At 37.9% G+C, this 20272-nt stretch overlaps 1 protein-coding gene across 1 annotated transcript in view; it reads left to right on the top strand.

Annotated features, from left to right (window-relative positions):
* LOC136857008 (ankyrin repeat domain-containing protein 65) overlaps window positions 1-19494 on the top strand; it is a 51042-nt gene extending 31548 nt beyond the window's left edge. The window contains exons 3-6 of the mRNA XM_067135342.2: window positions 139-460; window positions 585-828; window positions 14890-15128; window positions 17453-19494. Coding sequence (XP_066991443.2) covers window positions 139-460; window positions 585-828; window positions 14890-15128; window positions 17453-17767 — 1120 coding nt within the window. The 3' untranslated portion in view covers window positions 17768-19494. The remainder of the gene's footprint in view (window positions 1-138; window positions 461-584; window positions 829-14889; window positions 15129-17452) is intronic.
* Window positions 19495-20272: the final 778 nt, after the last annotated feature.

Below are 20272 nucleotides of genomic sequence, written 5' to 3'. Positions count from 1 at the left end.
TCAGCACAAATTTAATTCTTTCTTTGATTGTTACCATTTTACAAAGAATGAACCACAATTTTCACTTTCACTATGGCCATGAAATCTCTTATATTCTAAATATTATATTATTATAGATATTTATTTTTTCATTTGCAGTTACATGGAACTAGTATCCCTTCTTCTAAGCCAAGGTGCTCAAGTTGATTACCGTGAAGATACGGATGATCCCTTCCCACGGACAACAATTTGTGATGAGCCTCTACGTTTGGCCATTCGTAACCGCCATGCAGAAGTTGCCCGTCTCTTGTTGGAACATGGCGCTGACCCTAACAAAAGATATTTCTTTGGATCTGAAATAAATCTTGTATCTCCCATGGACCTGGAATTCATGCAGCTGCTCTTAGCATTCGGAGCTAATCCCGATACTAGGGACCGCGCTGGTCTCACACCCCTCATGAAGGCTGCCCGACTTCCTCAGGTAAAACACATCATATAGAAGAAATAATATGAAACCAATGTGAAATATGTGCATGTCTTGGTTTTAAAAGAATGATATAGTTATTTTTTTGTACCTTTAAATTACACATAATCTTTGTTCCCAGGGCATGGATTCAGTTTTGCTTCTTTTATCATATGGGGCAGATGTAAATGCAATGACTGATGCCCGCCATGACTATCGAACTGTACTCCACTATGCAGTTTTATCTGGTAACTTGGCCACAGTAAATCTTCTTCTCAAACAAGGTGCACAGGTCAATTATCCAGCAGATTACCAGAAACCAACACCATTGGATTTGGCTATTCTGAAGGGTGATACTGAGTTGGTGAAAATGTTAATTGCTGCAGGTAATGTTTAATGCTATTAATAATCCAACAGATTTTATCGTAAATATTTAGAAAGTGATTCTGTAAAGTCTCTTCAGCTCCAGAACTTCAAATACTCCAAACCTCATATTTTTCAAGGTTTAGTCTTCTAATGTACATGAGATTCTGTAACAAGTTGTCATCATCTTCAGAATTTCAAATATTCCAAAATTGCATTTTTTTTTTCAGAATTTAGTTTTTGATATCTTTTGATTGTGTAAATGATGATTATTTAAGGCAGTAATAGTGATTGTCATTTTTAGGAATAAAACAATGAGATTTCAGCCCCTTATAACATTAACTGAAAGAGGAAAAAGAAGAGTTCTGATAACTTTGAAAAATGAGGCTGTTACCTAATGAAAGGAAGGAAAATGACAGGTTTCCTAGAAATTTAGTGGTGGTTATTGCTTTTAGGGAGATGATGGTGGTGGTGATGGTGATTATTGTTTTAAGAGGAAGTACAACTAGGCAACCATCCTCTATATAACACTAATCAGAGAGAAAAAATGGAAGGGGCCCAACACTTCAAAAAATGATGACATCAGCCAAAGGAAGATGAGGGCCACGAAGGGCGTGAAAATGAAAGATTCCCTAGGCCTCAAGTGCTCTTATACCGTCGGAGTCAGAAAAGAACAAGAGTTGACGAAGGGAGATCGAATAGGATAGATGAAAGTAAGGTGTTATTCTACCGCCCCCACCCACAGGAGGATGCTTTTAGGGGATGTAGGTAAACATTCCTTCCTATCTCTGATCAGAAGATAGAAAGAAAGGAGTACGACACTCAAAAAATAAAGGTTTGAGTAAAAAAAAAGTTCATGAAGGGCATGTTCAAATTTCTGGGGCTGCAAGAGAAGTAGAGTTGACTGAAGGAGGTTAAATGGGAAATTGAAAGAGAGGAGCCTGGAACAAGTAAGTGAAAACCATGCCAGTTCAGCTAGGGTGCCCATGGATGCCATTATGTGTTTCTGAGTTGAAGGAGAGTCAATGACAGGCTAGGGATACCATAGATACATTTAGTCATCAGCCACTGGCATCCTGCAAACTTAGTACTACCAGCAACGAAGAGTAAAAAGTTAATCAAGGGAGTTTAAACAGAAAAGATTAGAGAAAGGAACCTGGCACCCGTAAGAGGAAACAATGCCGTACTTGACTGATGCTGTGTGGTTGCCATAAATTTCACAAACATTGAATGTATGTAAAGAGAAGAATGTTGAAGCATTGTTTATGCGATATAACACACGTGTTATTTACAGAGGTTCTGATCCAGTGGAAATCACATTTTATAAAGTAGATATTTCTGCCTTGAAGTATGTTCATGCCCCATTACTTTACTTTATAAGTGCAGAAAATATTTTCAGTTCAAGGAAACTTTTACTAGCTCATAATTGTATTAGGTAATAAGTGATTATCATGATGTTATTTGTTCATTCCGTACATTTTTTTTTCTTTTTCTGTACAACACACAGAGTGTGATATGTTTTTTTTTACAGTTCATAGAGTGTGACTCTGGGAAAACAATAGAAATATTGTTCTACTCATTTTTGTTCATTCCGTACATTATTTTCTTTTCTTTTCTGTACAGCACATAGAGTGTGATATGTATTTATTATTTTTTTTTTTTTACAGTTCATAGAGTGTGAATTTTGGCTTAGGTTGGACATTGTTATTTTCTCTTTAACGGATCAAATAGGTATTCTTACTGTAGATCTGAGAAATAACAATAAATAAATACTAAATACTGATTATCATGATGAGTAATGGAAAGGAAGAAACAAGTGACCAATCAAGTAATAATGTATGTAGAAAGATAGAAACATGAAAAGCAAACATATAATAGGATAAACAGATGACAGATCATCTGTGCAATAAAAAGATGACAGTATACTAAAATATGGAGATTGTCGTTGTACTCGTGTTATCATGTTTGTCCTTATCTCCTCTTTCTGCTGCTCCTCTCTTTTCCCATGCTTATCTGTCATTGCATTTTTCCCTTTATATGTTCCCTTTCATGTTTCTATCTTTCTATATCTTTCTTTCAGGAAGGTATCTGATGAGTTCTGCAACACTTTTCAGTATACTGGATATAGAGTGGAAACTGTTTTATCTGGAACATTTCATTTTTCCATCTAGTTGCTATTATTCATCACTTAATTGTACATCCATTAACATGCATAACATTTGGCCTAAAATTGTTGCTTTGTGACTGAACACTCTACTTACCATAATGGAATGGAATTAGAACTGCAAACATCATAATTTTTCAGTTATGAATAATTGTATTATATACCTTTCTGTGTACTATCCTTGGCTCATTTTTTAAAGTTCTGTGTTTCAGCCTGTGTTCTAAATTTCTGAGAAGATGACACTTGACCTATTTTGTAACCCATTTATCAATTTATCAAGATTAGCTCAATGTTATGATGATGATGATGATGATTGTATCTGATTCTTCTCAAATGTTGAACTTGCTCCAGTATGAAGCAGTTACTATAGCCTTGTCATTGAATGCATAAAAATCTCGCTGAGCTTCCACAGTGCAATTTGGGCAATGGTACAATTGCTCTAGATCTTGAAAAGCATGCGACACAGGCAGCATTTTGTTTTTAGGTGGCCCTAATTCATGCTATACAAGTTCTTATCCTGTTAACCATTCTCTATACTGGCCATGGTTGTGAAGCATGAGCTTGAAGCCTCTCTGTTGGCTTATTCCAGTCTGATAGTGTTGACTGTTGCTGCTAGTAATGGTTCCGGAGAATGCTTGGTTTAGCTGTTGCAGGCTTGCTGCTACTCATGAAACTATTCTGTGACCTGAGACATTGTCTTACTGTTGGGCAGCCATGCAGAGAATGGCAATTGTTCATCTCTTGTTTCAGTTTCTCATTTTCAGCTGCTACTTGTCGTCGAACAGGGGGTGGTGCCATACCACAGGTATATCTTTGCAACATTAGTTGGTTTGAGACATTCAGAGGCAATATGACATGCTTCATTCAAGGCAGCATCCACTTTCTTGGAGTACATAGAGTTGGCCCATATAGGACAAGCATACTCATCTGCAGAGAAAGAGTGTGTCATCACTATAGTTCACACAGTTGCTGGACGTGCTCCCCAAGCAGACCCTGTTAATATCCTAAGTAAGCTGTTCCTTGTTCTGACCTTCAAATGTGAGTGAACAATCAAGTTGAACTCGAACTCCAAGGTACTTAATGGCTGAGGAGAATAAATATTCAGTTTATGGTTTGCAGACCAGTTGCAAAGATGGGATAGCATGACCGCTTTTTTTTCTTTCTATAATTTAGTTTTAGAACATTGCCCTTGCAGACAGATTGCAGCCTGGATTCTATGTCCTCAAATGGCTTGCACTATGCTTCACTAAGATCATCAGCATGAAAAAAGTGCTTTGCTTTATGTCTTTACCAACAGGTTGATCATTCATGTGTGTTTTAAAAAGGATTGGTGCATTTAAGAAAAATCTCTTCAGTGAATTGCACGAATTGTTGAGGACGGTATGTACTTACGACTGACAATGATTACAATACCTACCGAGCTCGATAGCTGCAGTCGATTAAGTGCGGCCAGTATCCAGTATTCGGGTGATAGTAGGTTCGAATCCCACTGTCAGCAGCCCTGAAAATGGTTTTCCGTGGTTTCCCATTTTCGCACCAGGCAAATGCTGGGGCTATACCTTAATTAAGGCCATGGCCACTTCCTTCCCACTCCTAGCCCTGTCCTGTCCCGTCGTCGCCATAAGACCTATCTGTGTCGGTGCGACGTAAAGCAGCTAGCTAAAAAAAAAAAATACAATACCATTAAGTTTCAAAATATATATTATTTAAATATTTTTTAAACATTTTAAAAACAAAACAAACAATTAAATTTTAAGAATAGCAATAAAAATAATTCAAAGAATCACCTGGAATCTTCTATTCTGCAGGAGGTGTTGAATGGTTCTTAGGAGTCTGAAATCTCCTGACAGTTTAAACAGCTTGTGTTCAAGGTGTCAATGATTGACAGTATCTATATAAATAAAATTGTAGGGGGTCCGCTGTTAGTTTGTCTGTTTGTCTGTTCCACCATCATGTCAAAACGGCTAGATAGATCTCAACCAAACTTCATATTTAGAGTATACTCATCCCGGGGAAGGTTTCTATATGCATATCATTTTAAAATATTTGAATACACGGGGGGTTTATAGGAAAACCAGAATGGTTTTTCCACCATCACGTCGAAACGGCTGGAGAGATCTCAACCAAACTTAATATTTAGAGTATACTTATCCCGGGGAAGGTTTCGACATGCATATCATTTAAAAATATTTGAATACACAGGGGGTTTATAGGAAAACCAGAATGGTTTTTCCACCATCACTTCGAAACGGCTGGATAGATCTCAACCAAACTTCATATTTAGAGTATACTCATACTGGGGAAGGTTTCAATATGCATATTATTTTAAAATCTTTGAATAGACGGGGGTTTATAGGAAAACCAGAATGGTTTTCCTCCATTTTCTCTTATACTATTGATTTTCTGTAAACTTCGTTTACCGTACGTGAAACGTCTCTTCATTATAAACAACTTTCGTTATGTTCATAATTTACCTTACTCTTCACATGACGGAGAAATTTACAGTTTTCCGCTGGTATCATGCTCTGCATTGAGTGACCGACAGACCGACAACGAACCTACAGGTTACCATGGCAACGTCTCTGACTGCATGCCAGCAGGGAAGTAACGTATTGACATTTTCCTCATTATGCTTTTACATTCGTGGTTGTTCCTTGGGTAGAAGGCAAGAGAGGCGTCAATCGGCCTATCCGAGGGATATTGGCGGAATATCGTTGGATTTTATAACCGCCCTCGAATAGATTAAGTAACAACACCATCAATCATCTCATTATTTGTTTACCTAGGAATCAGTGGACCTAAATTTCTCCTCTGTTACCGCTTTATTATATCCATAACTCACACTAGCATAATTTATTGAGGGGCATTTGATTTTCCAATACATTCACTTGGCATTTACATATTTGTCGTTATCCGGGTGTCCTCAGTTATAATCCATTTTCTATTACTTTCAACTTTCTTAACTGTATTATTTTCTTCCTTAATTACGCCGTATGTACGCGAGTGCTGCAAACTACTGGATGTATTTCCACCAAGACTCATATTTAGAATATACACCTGTCCTTGATAGGTTTTAGGGCAAATATTGTTTCTAAATCCCTGAACTGACTGGAGGTTTATACGAAACCGAAACAGTGATTTTGCACTTCCACAAAATATACACAACCAAAGTTAATTTAAATCTACCTGCCTTGGTAAAAATTAATTTCTAAACCTTTTTTCTCATGTGCATCATTTCGATACGAGGATTAATAACGGAGATATCATTAACGGACCGTTTTTCTGTACAAGTCCCATTGGACTTAACTCACGAGCGGGTGCGTGTAAAGCGTATTCCTTACAACTTGAAAACTACTGAATACATTCAAACCAAAATTTATATTTAGCATCCACCTGTCCAAAGGTAGGTTTTAAACGTAAATAAGATTTCATGTTCCGGGATGGACTGGCGGTCTATAGGGAACCGAAATGGTGATTTTACTCTTCCACAATATATACAGAACAAGACCAACCTGACTGGAAATCGACCAACGTGATGGAATTCCACTTCTAAACCTTTTTTCATGTGCATTTTTTCATCAGGAGGATTAATAAGGGAGATATCATGAATGGTCAGTTTTGCAGGTTAAGTCCAGCGGACATAGCCCAAAGGGTGTTGTACATGGAGCAGATTCCTTATCAATATAAATCAAATCGTAATGACTGTGTACCTCTACACTGACTATTTTGGCGAAATTTTCATACAGCTTTCCGTTTAAGGGGTAATAATGACCATCTCCATAATTTTTGGTTTAGTTTCCTGAAAGTCCTAATTTTTACCCGCCTCACCCAAAATCCAGATTGCGGCATAATTTGCTAGAAGAAAAAGAAGATAATTGAAATTTGACAAAATTATACGTTTTAGCCTGTAACGAATGGAAAACATCCAAGATCATTAAATTTTTCACTTTTTATCCCCGAAGAATATCGAAATATGCAGGCAATTTTTATGATGGTGCAGACCTTCAGAAATTCCTATCACATAACAGATTGCACAATCTCCGTTCAATTTGGAATGATCTACAACTTTGGTCTTATGACTTTTTGCCATATCTGTATACATTTTACGTTTGATTTTTCTCTATTAATCGATGTTAAGTCAATTTGGAATTTTCACAGCATAATTCATACTTTCGATTACTTACATGAAATACAGAATCATCAAACTCTTCACGAAAATTGGCCCACCCAGTAGCCATATGTGAGCCAAATGCTATGTATGTAGCTGTCACATAATTATCCAAAAAGTAATGTAATGTGAGATAATCTTACAAAAACGTTACCCTGTTCCACGTTTCTAACTCAATCTGACCCAAGAATAGATGACATATCATAGGACCAGCCATTTAGGCCACTAAATCCGGCGTGTCTTATGGTATAATCCTTTGTCGATATGACGTACGTTTAGTAGCAGTTAATCTGTAAATGAAGGTCTTCAATATTGTAAACACGCATATACTTTCGTATGTCGATCTATATATATTCACTGATGTTGATTTGTAGCGATCGAGAAAGGGTGGGTCTGCTATTGTAATCAGTACTCCCCACACGCACTTTGACTGGCAGTATGAAAGGGTTCCTTCTCCAACTCCTGTGTAACTGTCATTAGTAAGGAAGGCCTACAATAGTAATGAATAGTTCCCTTCTCGATTAGACTTGCAGAAGGCAAGTGAGCATGCAGTTTTGTTTATAACTCCCCTACCCGATTGTGTTTGGCAGTAGGCAAGGGTGCCCGCCATTATAAAGAAATGTCCTCATCTAAAATGTGACTGGCATTAGGCATAGTGGCCCGCTATTTTGATGGAAACTCACCAACTTGGTGTGACTGGCAGTAAGGTAGCTGGAAGTAGGAAAATGGACCTGGTATTATAATGATAACTGCACAACTCAACTTCGAGTGATAGTAGGGTAATTGCCTGCCATTATAATAAAAACTCCTCAACTGTAATCTGTCTGGAAGTAGGAAAGGGGGCTGCCATTTTAACGATACTCCCCAAATTGATTCTGTCCGCGAAGTAGGCAATGGGGCCTGCAATTATAATGTAAACTTCCCAACTCGATTGTGAATGGCAGTAGACAAGTGAGCCTGCCGTTATATCACAAATACATAACAAACTTTTTACATTGGAAACAACATACGGGGACCTCCCCATGCTCTTTCTCGGATAACGCTAAGAGACATGCAATTTTAAAACAATCTTATTTACTGCATGTACACTATTTACATCGATATTCGAATACAATGTAGAATACCGTAGTGAAGCACGGGTACATTCGCTAGTCGTCCATAAATTTATAACTCAAATCTATAAAAACAATGCCAGTTGCAAGACCTTTCTGAAATCCACTCTCAATATATTCAGTAAGGTTCAGGATTTGGTTAGTACATGATCATCCTGATCTGAAACCTGCCTGCTGCTTAATCAGTTTACTCTCCAAAGATGGGATCATCCTGTTAAGAATAAGGTGACTTAGAAGGGAGACTGACCTGAAATGTTTTGGCTGGTCTGGTCTCTTACCTGGTTTCAAGAGTGCCATAATTTTGGCCTTAAGCCAGTTCTGAGGGTTCTTCTTAGACTGAATACACCAATTAAAGATGTTAGTGAGCCATGCTAAGGTCTTGACACTGAAGTTCTTGATTTGTTCATTCGTGATATCCATACTGCCAGACTTCCCTGCTTTAACCCTCTTAGTGCCATGCTCTCATGCTGAGAATGTGCCAAGAATGCCAGGCTGATTAGCATTTTACAAGTCCCTATTTAAAGTGCCACATAATTTACAATAATTTTGAATATTTTGACTTTAAACTTGCAGGAATTGTTGAGGATGGTATGTACTTACTACTGACAATGATTTCAGTACCATTAAGTTTCAAAATATATATATTTAAACATTTTCTAAACAAAACAAAACAAAAATCAAATTTCAAAAACAGCAATAAAAATAATTATAATTAAAGATAAAATGTGGTAATCCCTCTGAAATGCAGTGATTAACCACAGAAAATTTGAAGAGAGCCTGTTCAGTAGTTCATTGTGTAACAGCCAATCATCACATGATCAGAGAAACACATGAAATTCGGAAATCCAATATGTGTAAATAAATGAACAAATGAGCCACGTAGTAATAATGTTAGAAACTACGCTCTTTGCTCTATGGAAACAAAAGTAAGATATTACCATCTCATGTTCATAATTGTGCTAAATGCCGATAGTAAGGCGTGCTGTTCAAACAATGATATATCGCTGCTGACACTTTACGCACAAGTGCCAAACAACGATATATCATTGTCTGGCATTCTAAAGGTTAAGCTGCTTGATAGTGTTGGCAACTTCCCCGGAGGTAAATTACATACCCACACAGGAAAGTTAAGAACTCGCTGGTTGGATTAGACAAAGGAGGTTTATCCACAAGGACTTATCATGCTTCCCATTCAGGATAAGCTGATGTGCACCTGCACTGAAGTAACATTATAGTAACCTGTGAAAGGTGTTGTTTGTTACTAGATAAGCAGGTGAAAATGTGGTTCATGATTTCCATCTACTATGTGACAGATTGGATTGTTCCATTTCACAGTGAGCTCATTGAGATTCTTGGATAATCTTGTAACCTCTTCACAGAAAGGGTTTCTGCGGTAAGCAGCTTTAAGATATTTAAGCACTGATTCATCCTCTTTAGTATGGCTAGGAATATAAATTTTCCATATACTTGTCTTCTTTGAATGGAATCTATGAATTGTTTGTAGCCTTCACAAGTGATTGAGATACTTTCAACAGCTGTATATGGAACTCCTCCCAGTTAGCTTTATTGATGTTGAAATTTTAATTGGCTAGAGAAAATATTTACAAAATTCTGATAGGTTGATTGCTATTGAAGAAGGAACAAGCAGAAGTGTTGACAACTTTGATATATGCACTGCATCTGCACTGCCCCAAACTGAGTACTGTTAAGGAAATGTCGTGGATTACAGAGGTGTAAGAAGTGTGAGGGTTGAATGGATGGACAAGGAATTAACTAGAGCATAACTTAACAAAATTTGAAATTTTATTTCTTTCCTTTTTTTTCTCTACTTTAAAATTGATAAATAGAAAATCTGAATGAATAATAAGCTCGTCAGCTCTACAAATCACAAAAATCAGGTATAAAATTTACAATAGTTAATGGTTTGGTTGATTTACATAGAAAAGAGCATTATTGCTCTTGTCAAGTACAATATTTCACATAATAATAATAATTTAGTGTGGCTATTTCTAGCCGAGTGCAGCCCTTGTAAGGCAGACCCTCCGATGAGGGTGGGCGGCATCTGCCATGTGTAGGTAACTGCGTGTTATTGTGGTGGAGGATAGTGTTATGTGTGGTGTGTGAGTTGCAGGGATGTTGGGGACAGCACAAACACCCAGCCCCCGGGCCATTGGAATTAACCAGTGAAGGTTAAAATGCCCGACCTGGCCAGGAATCGAACCCGGGACCCTCTGAACCGAAGGCCAGCATGCTGACCATTCAGCCAACGAGTCGGACAATATTTTACAAAGAGCATGTTTTTCTCTTGGAAGATACACTTGTAGGAGTTTGCGCTCCAACTATAACCTAGTCCAGCCTCACAGAGGCATCAGTTTCTAATTGCGCACTTACACCCTATTGGTTGTCCTTAATTAAAGTATTTACACAAAGTAGCGCAGAGGTGGGCTCTATTGCTCAACGGTTTATAACTTTCTGTTCTTCAAGGGAACTTCAAAACCGATTCTACAAACCACAATAAATTTACAGGGGTATAATTGCCCATACTAAATGGCCTTAATGACAAAAGGAAAGGTTGGTTGTAACCAGCCATAAACAAAATGTAAGGAGGCGAAACACCTGCACTCCTTGTAGAAATACTTAAAACCCTAAGTGGCCTTATGGCCCAATGATACAGAGGCTAAGCCTATCCTACAGGGGGGTGACTAATTAAGAAACATTAAATACCAAATAAGTGTTAAGAATTTTAGAGGTTTTGAAAACCATAGTCATCCCATGCCAAGTTGAATGGTAACTAACCGAGGGTAATCACTCTTTGTTCCGTTACATTACAGTTTTCCCAGTAGGGAGTAAAATAGAGTCCACAGACTTGCCAAAAATTCTACATTTAAACCACCAAGTTGTTTACATAAATAAAAGAGTTGAAACCTTCCCCTCAAGCTATCCGCAGGAGCTATCACATGTTTACGAAAATTCTGCCATTACCTTGAGTTGCTGGGCCTTCCGAAAGCCACCCTCAGTCCCTGCCTCCCTTAGGACACGCCGCACTCAAATAACTGGAGCAATGAAGACAATACAGGCCTAAAGCGCCCAGCTTTTATAGTATTTTTGAGGGGAAGTTTCCATAACTCTATACTGATACGCTGGATTCCTGTACACACCCCCAATTTTAATTGGTTAGAGAAAATATTTACAAAATTCTGATAGGTTGATTGCTATTGAAGAAGGAACCAGCAGAAGTATTGACAACTTTGATACATGAACAAAACAATCTTCAAAACCTAAGGTTTGCCAACTGTAAAAATAAACTTTCCTTTAAGAATGAATTATCATTGATCCCACCAGGGCACGTAGACTGATGATGGAGACATCTAACAGTTGAAAACCCAAGTATCTAGTAATACATCAGTACAAGTTAGGTTACATAGATGGCCTTATAGAAGGCACACTGTTTAACTGGCCAGAGAAGGTGTACCCCCGGTACAAGTACAATAGGTGAATGCCAGGTGTAATTTTACACATAATGGGGCAGTGTTGGCTGTGTGGGAAGTGATCACACACTGTTTCGATGTAAGTTTTTAAGCTAGTACTAATGAAGATTTGCCCGTGTTGGTGTAACTGGACCCACGTCTGCAGGTGAAAGGCTTCGGCTGTTTGGAATTATACATTACATTCAGATCATTAGCTTCTGCCCAATGCTCAACAGCTTTCATCCACCTTACTGTGTAATTCAACTGTGGAAGTTGCATCCTGTTTTTTGAAATTTGCTCTTTCTGAGAAAATAAACAGTCATGAAAGTGACTTACGAGGATGGTTTGAAAAGTTCTCGGAATCACCGCTAGATGTCAGTGCTAGAGCAACGAGGTTCCCGCGCAATAATCACACATCCTTTTGAGTGAACACGTGGTGCGTCAATGCTCTAGCTGCAGGAGTGTGGTAGTGACGACTCTTTGTTGTTATTCCCGCGTAGTGATTTTTGACAATGAAAAAAATTGAGATTCGAGCAGTGATTAAATACTTTGTAAAGAAAGGTACTAAAGCAAAGGACTCATTTTTCTGGGATGCAAAAGGCATTTTGCTGATAGATTATCTTCCTACTGGCCAAACAATTACGGGACAATACTATGCAAACCTCCTAGACCAACTACAGGAAAAGATACGCGAAACAAGGCCTGGTTTGACAAGGAGAAAGGTCGTCTTTCATCAGGACAATGCTCCGCCACACACAAGTGTTATTGCCATGGCAAAACTTCATGAACTGGGGTACAAATTGTTGCCACATCCATCTTATTAACCTGATTTGGCACCATCAGACTTTCATCTATTCTCCAAGCTGAAAATTTTCCTCGGTGGACGGAGATTTTCTACAAGGGTAGAACTGACAGCCGAATTGGAGAGGTATTTTGCAGGCCTGGAGGAATCTCATTTTCGAGATGAATCAAGGCATTGGAACATTGCTGGACCAAATGCATTAGTCTACAGGGAGACTATGTTGAAAAATAAAAGCAGTTCCACCAAGGTAAGATACTTAATTCTAGTACATTCCGAGAACTTTTCAAACCACCTACGTATAGGGTGATGTTACAGTTTCACCTTTGATTTCTACCATTAAAATTTCATCATCATCATCATCATCATCATCATCATCATCTTCTTCTTCTTCTTCTTCTTCTTCTCAGATGCCTGTGGACAAGATGATCTGTCCAACTCTGCAGAAAACAGCACTACCCTAAACATAACTTGGGCAATGAATAGCCAAATACATTCCTGGATCAGCTGGTGTTCACCGGGTTTCCTGAGTGCAAAGGACATCACACTTGATTTTTGAGCATAAATCAGCCAATACTTCAGTTTTAATTGATGAAAAATCTTCCACATTCATTGATACTAACATAAAAGCTTATTCATACTGGGGTTGAACCTGATTAAGGCCATGGTCACTTCTGCTTCAGTCCTAGCCCTGTCCCATCATCACCATAAGACCTGTCTTGAGTTAGTGAGACATAAAACCGATATTAAAAAATGTACTGTATTTCTTCTTACTATTTTCCTTTTCATCATATCTATCACATACCTTTATAATCATTTAGTTGTCATAACAAAACTGTGTCTTACGTCACTGTTCTGTACTTTTTGACTGCTGCTGAATACTGCCTGGATGTGCATAATGATTATTTATTTATTTATTTATTTATTTATTTATTTATTTATTTATTTGTTTGTTTGTTTGTTTGTTTGTTTGTTTGTTTGTTTGTTTGTTTGTTTGTTTGTTTGTTTGTTTGTTTGTTTGTTTGTTTGTTTGTTTTATATAACATACAATCAACTTTGCAAGGGACCTTAGACTGCTAAACCAAGATGATTGTCCAGCCATTCCACAGCCTGTTTTGAGGCATTCACAAAGTCCTCCACAGATCCATAGAAGGCCCTGGATGCCTATATGTTGACAGTGTGCCGTATTTTTTGTTTCTGTGCACCCCAGTCTCAATGAGGGGAAGATCTCATACCCTACTTATGCAGCAATCAACACATCATCCATGGTTGGTTCGGACTTTGTTCAAGGCAACCCAAGTTTTGCGTGGCAAATCAGAACCGGCTGATAGGGAGTAGATGTTAAATGGTGCCTACCACTCATTTGGAGCTGCGTTGGTCCATTCTAATTGCCGTTCAGTTCTTCCATTGAAGTTTTTGTGCTGTTTTAAATGGTGGAGATCTTGATTTCAGGTATCCAAAGTTTACAGCTATATCTTCATGGATGGGGAGAGCTAAGTAATGATACAATTCTACAACAGATGCCTACAGTAATATTGTATATGTGGAATTTTTAACCTTCATTTTCCTGCCTTCTATAGCACTTCCCCTTCATTAGTTGATACCCTCATTCATTGTAAATTTGGGCCTCTTCTTCTTTCTTTAATGGTTAGTGGCCAGTAAGTTACACAAACTTATTTTAATAAACTGTTCAGAGGTACAAAACTTGGCCTGTTATTGGTCACAGTTTTTCTTGCACAACTTGCAAATACAATTGATAACCAAGTCGTGAAAGCATTTGGTCATACATAATTTATGATGGAAGTCATGGACAGCAAAGTGTAATTTGTTTGTTTCCAGTCTGTCATTAGCATAGCATCCGTTACCTATAACTTGCTCCAGATTGTTCTTTTTCATTGAATTGTTGATAGATGGCAGGAGTTATTTTATTCTGAGGTTTTTCATTCAGGAAGGATTTCCCTGTTAATTTATAGGCCAATCTTTAGGAATATACTGTTGCCAAGGATAGCTTTCAGAAAACAGACTTTATCCTCCTCTATAGTGGTAAAGTCCTTCATGGTTACCATTAAACAGAGTTTATAATCTCTTTGGATTGTCTCTTAGAAACAACAATCACACCATCAGCATTAATGCAAACTGTTTTGCTAGTCTACAAATGTAAATATTTTATAATTGAATTAACTTCTATTCATACACATTAGAAGCTTCATAACAATAATTATTTTTATTTTTCAGTTTGTGATGGAGTATCAGAGATATCACTCACATGTACATTGGTTTATCAAAATGCAAGAAAGATAAGATTTGGAAGTTACATAGTTAGATGTGCCATTTTATTTATTTGACTGCATTGAGTGAATGAATTATGTTGCAGGTGCTAACGTCAACTCAAGCTCACCCATCATTGGAACGCCTCTGCACGTGGCATGTGCGGATAATATCCCAAATAGAATGGAGATACTGAAGATACTGCTAACAAATGGTGCCGATCCAAATCTGGTTATCGATAGTGATGAAGGACCTCCATTGCGACCAGTACTTGCCGAATATATAGCATCTAATGAAGAACCTTGCCCAGCAATAGTGCATATGTTATTACGGTATGGTGCAAAGGTACGTCAGACATTTTTATATTTACTTATGAAGTACAAAGAGATTGTGCACAGTTTTGGTTGTTCATTGGCAAGAACACTTGTGGCAGGATCACGCAGACTGTGTGCTGGTGTTTTTCTAGAAGTTCTTTTCCCTTGCCAAATGATGGACAGAATGCATGGCACATTGTTGTTCCTCTCTCTCTATTTCGATAAGGCCAACTAAGGCCCACGATATTGCTTACCCAGTATGTGCTCATTCTCTGGCTCTGTTGCTTCTTCCTCTCCTTTGTCCAGAGGGCACCTGTCTCCTTATGGGGTGGATTGTCCTGGAACCTCCTTTTTCTCAAAATACTTCTGAGTGCTGAACGGTCTCTGATGTCACTTTAAAACAACTATTCCTAGTTCCTGAAGATCTTTAGCCACTTCCGTTAACCATGGGGTCTTAATCTTTCTCTTCTGTCAGTAGGATAGAATATGATTGGTCACCCTGGCAGAATTCATCCTTGATATGTGCCCATACAAGGTCAGACATCTCTTCTTGGCCACATCCATGATCTTTTCTGTGTAGTTATAGAGCTCCTGATTGTGTCGCCTCCTGTATTCATCCTCTATTTTGACTGGCCTTATTATCTTCCTGAGAATCTTCCTTTCATTGATCTCCAGTTTTTCACCTAGATCTTTCCTGTTAAGGATCACGCACCCGGAGGCATACAGGGCTTCTGGGCAGATGACAGCATGGTAGTGTCTGAGCTTGGTGTTGCAGGAGAGATACCTTTTGGTTCTACATGTTCTTGGTCAGATGGTATGCCAGCTATTCGGGTTGTTAAGGCTACCCGTTCTGACAGACTAGGTTCAAGCCATTCTCCTAAGTACTTATTGAATTTCTCAATTGCGCTCTGTTCCAATTGTAATTCTCTGGGGCTCTCGCTGATGTAGTTGAGATATTAGGTCTTCCCTGGTGACACTTGCAATCCCACCTTGGCTCCCTGGTGTCCAAGTATAGTAAGCTGCATTACTGCTACTTCTGTTGAACTTGCCAGAAGTGCCAAGTCGTCTGCAAAAGCCATGCAATCTATAATGAGACCTTCGTGCTTGTGTCCCAACATGAAGTTTATGTGAAGTCTAGAAGAAGAAAATGATGGTATAACATGCTAACTGAATGGTCATAGCATTTCCCTGGAAAGGAAGAAGTTCTTGGTTTGATTCAAAGCCCCAGTATTTGCCTGGCGTGTGTGAAAATGGGAAACCATAGAAAACCATCTTCAGGGCTGCAGACAGTGGGGTTCAAACCCATTATCTCTCGAATGCAAACTGATAGCTACAGTTACCGTATAATTGAATAATACTGTATAAAGAAAGATAAGTACATGGAATGGAACTCATAATATGATAGGCTAAACACAATGAGAAGTAAGTTCAGGAAGAGACAGTAATAGAAAGAAAACACAAAAGAACGCTGCTTTCTTCAAATAGATTGCCTCTCTCCTCATCAGTCCCAGTTTGTTTACATCCATTTCTTCTCAGCCCCTGACAAGTTTGTTTCTGTTACCCAACTTCATCAGGAGGGTAGGCATTAAACTCATCTGCATAGATCTTCAGTCTTGATGTGGGATGTTATGATAAGAATAATATTGAATAAAGACAAGGAAAGGAAAGGGACAAAAAGATAAAAGATGAATACAGGTGGTAAAAGACTAGGAACACAGGACAAACACAGCAGAAAAAAAAGAGTCCAGAGGGTCAGTATACCAGGAAGTAATGCTTCCTCTTCCCACACCGACCTGTCATTTTAAGTATTAGAAATGAACAAACAAATGTCAAATATATACATACCATACATTTGTGTGTTCCTTTCTTCTTTTGTGTTTGTTCTGTGTTCCTAATCTTTACCACCTGTACTTATCTTTGCTTGTTTTTCTTTCCTTTTCCTGTATGTATCCGGCTTTCTTCTTATCGTACACTTCCCACATCAAGACTGAAGAGCTGTCAAGATGGCCCCTCTGTGTGTGTTGATGACCACCCTCTTGATGATGCTAGGAAGCAGAAACGAGTTCCTTGAGGACTAAGAAGAGATGGATGTAGAGGAACTGGGATTGATGAGGAGATGAAGATGGCAGTATATGAGGATATGGAGAGTGTCTTTGTCCTTTTGTATATCCATGTTTTCCTGCCTCCTCTTTCTGTTGCTCTCTTTTCAAACACACTGATCTGCCTTTATATTTGTTTTATGTTGTGTTCCTTTTTTTTTAAATAAATATGTTCCTGTCTTTTTATGTACTTCTTGATTTGTCACTTGTTTGTTACTCTCCGGTGTAATTGAAGTGTACATTGTATGTCTTTTAGGTTGTAATGAAGACACAGTTTCGGGATCCACATGGGATACTAAATTCTCTACAAAACTTATCGAAACATCCAACCCTCTTCTCTACTGTCATTGAAGCAGCAGAAAGTTTTGACCTATGCATGATCAGAAGATCATCTCTGCTGGTAGATGATCAGAAAGATTTATTAATGCAGCTAGCAAGGCAGCCGTTATCTCTGAGACATCAGGCTCGACTCTTCCTCAGACGCTTCTTGGGCAAGAGAGCACCACAGGTTGTTCATCAGCTTCCCATCCCCATCATTCTACACCGATACCTACTCTTTGAGTTCAGCTAAATAGCCACAGAACATGGGATATAACTGTGTTCATACTGATGAACATTCCTGAGCAATGGAAAGAGCAGAGACACCCCATTAATAGGGGGAATAAAATAATAGAATATAGGTTATGTTTCGTATGACCTCTGCTCTAATAAAGGGACATTAGAGTAGCTAACTATAGGTCAGATAATTGCAGGATTGATTCCTGGCTCTATCCAAGGATAAAGATCAGAAATGAAGGTTTGATCTAGCCTTGTATAAAACAGTTGAAAATCCGTTAATAGGTAAGGTCAAGAAAACTGATGATAATGTGTTGATATTCATGATATTGAGGGAAGACAACCAAAAATTAGAGGAAATTAGCCTCACAACAAGCTTTAGATCAGGCTTATATGTATAATTGGAGATAATTTTCCTTATATCATTACTTTAATATATACAGCAGTAACGTGTCCCATAAAAATCAGATGATTGTTCAGATTAAAATTTCTGTTCAGTTTTTCTGTTTAGTGAAAGTATGTTGGGTTTCTTGCTAAAGTTTTCCGAAAGAGGAATGTTGACTGTCTCCACTAAACTCAATATTGGCTTCTCTGCTATCGTCTGATATACAGATGGTAGTTTGATGATTTCAGTATTCCTTAATATGTTCACATAGTAAAAGAAGCACAGTATCCTGAACTCACCAAGTTCCTACTTGGTAATTTTAACTTTAACGGTGGGATTTAAATCCTAGGTTTGCTCGAGGTTCAACTGATCCAAGTTTTATTGCAGGTGAACTGCTTTCATTTAGTTCAGACATAAACTACATCCTATAATTCATACTTTATTTATCATGTAGTCAAACTTGTCTTAGAATAAGTAATTATTACACTTTTTAAGGATGTAAAGGCAAGTATTATTGATTGATATCACTGTGTAGAGTTGTTGCTGAGATATATGGAAGCTCTAATGTTCCTTGTAAAACAGTTTCTTCATGGAGGAAATGAACTATCATTATCAAAATGAGCTGCCTATCATTCTTCTGATTATATACACCATATTTGCTTACACAAGAGAAATGAATGATGACCTTGTAGAATATGTTAAATGCTCTTTTTTATTGCTCACAAATGTTATTGCAAAACAAATAGTTATATCCAGTATTTATTAATGATATATTTTATATCTTGACTGAAATTCAAGAAATATATTAATGTATTAAATACATTTATTTAAAACTATTTTTTACTAGTTGTAGAAAATATGTGTGTTTCAACTATTTTTATACCTTTGTAATTTCAATGAAAGAAAAAGTATTCTACTGTTTCTATTTAGTTTATGTTATAATTTTGTGGTAGAAATGTGTTCACTGGAGCAACATTCTAATATGCTGGACCATGTAGTTCCAAAGTACTCCCACATGACAGTACATTATTATTTAAATTGATACTTTTGATATACCATCAAAAATATTGATCACCCTGTCCATTGACTCTGAAGAAAGAGTTACATCACACCTCTTTTAGTATATCTGATAATTTACTGCTGATTTTTACCCTAGTAATTATACAAAATAGTGGAGGGCCATTGCTGATCTTTAGATAGTTAAATTTATTCTTTTCCAAAGGAGCAGTTGGTATTCATGATTGTATTTTGTGACAGTCATGTGATCAATGAAAAGATTGTTGTTCATTATGTTTGATGTTAATTTCCATGTAAAGTAAAGACGACAAATATATGAAGACATATACTGAAAAAATTAATGTCTGTTTCATTGAAGTGTATTCTCTACTTGGTTTAACATCTCTCTGTGTGACTAATGTGTTATCCTAACTTATGAAACATCAGATAGAAGCTTGTGAAGTTCTCATTAACTATTAAAATATGTCAACATCACCTTGGAGATAACTAGGAGAAGCAATATACTAGAAAGTAGCACCATACATAACTCATGAAATAAATAAAGAGCATAGCAGAATATTTTTGGGTGAATTACATTCCTGTATACACTGACTGGCGAAACGTCATGGGAAGACAGTGAATGTGATGTTAATAATGAGTTGCTCCTCTGCGAGCTTTCAAAATGGCAGCAATGCGGCAAGGCATCGACTCTACAAGGTGTTGGAATCGTTCTGGAGGGATCTGGACCCACATATCTTGCACTGCTACCCACAATTGGTCTTGTGTAGTTGGTGGGGGTTCATGGAGCATACATCAGCATTGACAGCATCCCATAAATGCTTAAATGGATTAAGATTGGGGGATCTGGAGGGCCAATCCATAGTCGTAACTTCACTGGAGTGCTCCTCCAACCACCTGCGTGCCACCACAGAGCGATGATATGGCGCATTGTCCTGTTGAAACATGGTACCTCTATCAGAGTACTCTAGGGCCATAAAGCAATGCAGATGGTCTGAAAGAATGTCCACATAACGTGCATCTGTCAGCACTCCCTGCAGCCGGACAATGGAGCCTAATTGCAACCATGAGAACGCCACCCAGACCAGAACTGAGCCACCTCCCGACTGGACACAACCTTGT

Source organism: Anabrus simplex, chromosome 1 (assembly GCF_040414725.1).
Source record: "Anabrus simplex isolate iqAnaSimp1 chromosome 1, ASM4041472v1, whole genome shotgun sequence".
Taxonomy (NCBI): Eukaryota; Metazoa; Arthropoda; class Insecta; order Orthoptera; family Tettigoniidae; genus Anabrus; species Anabrus simplex.
Note: the sequence above shows the minus strand (reverse complement) of the source record. Positions and strands in the feature narration are given on the sequence as shown.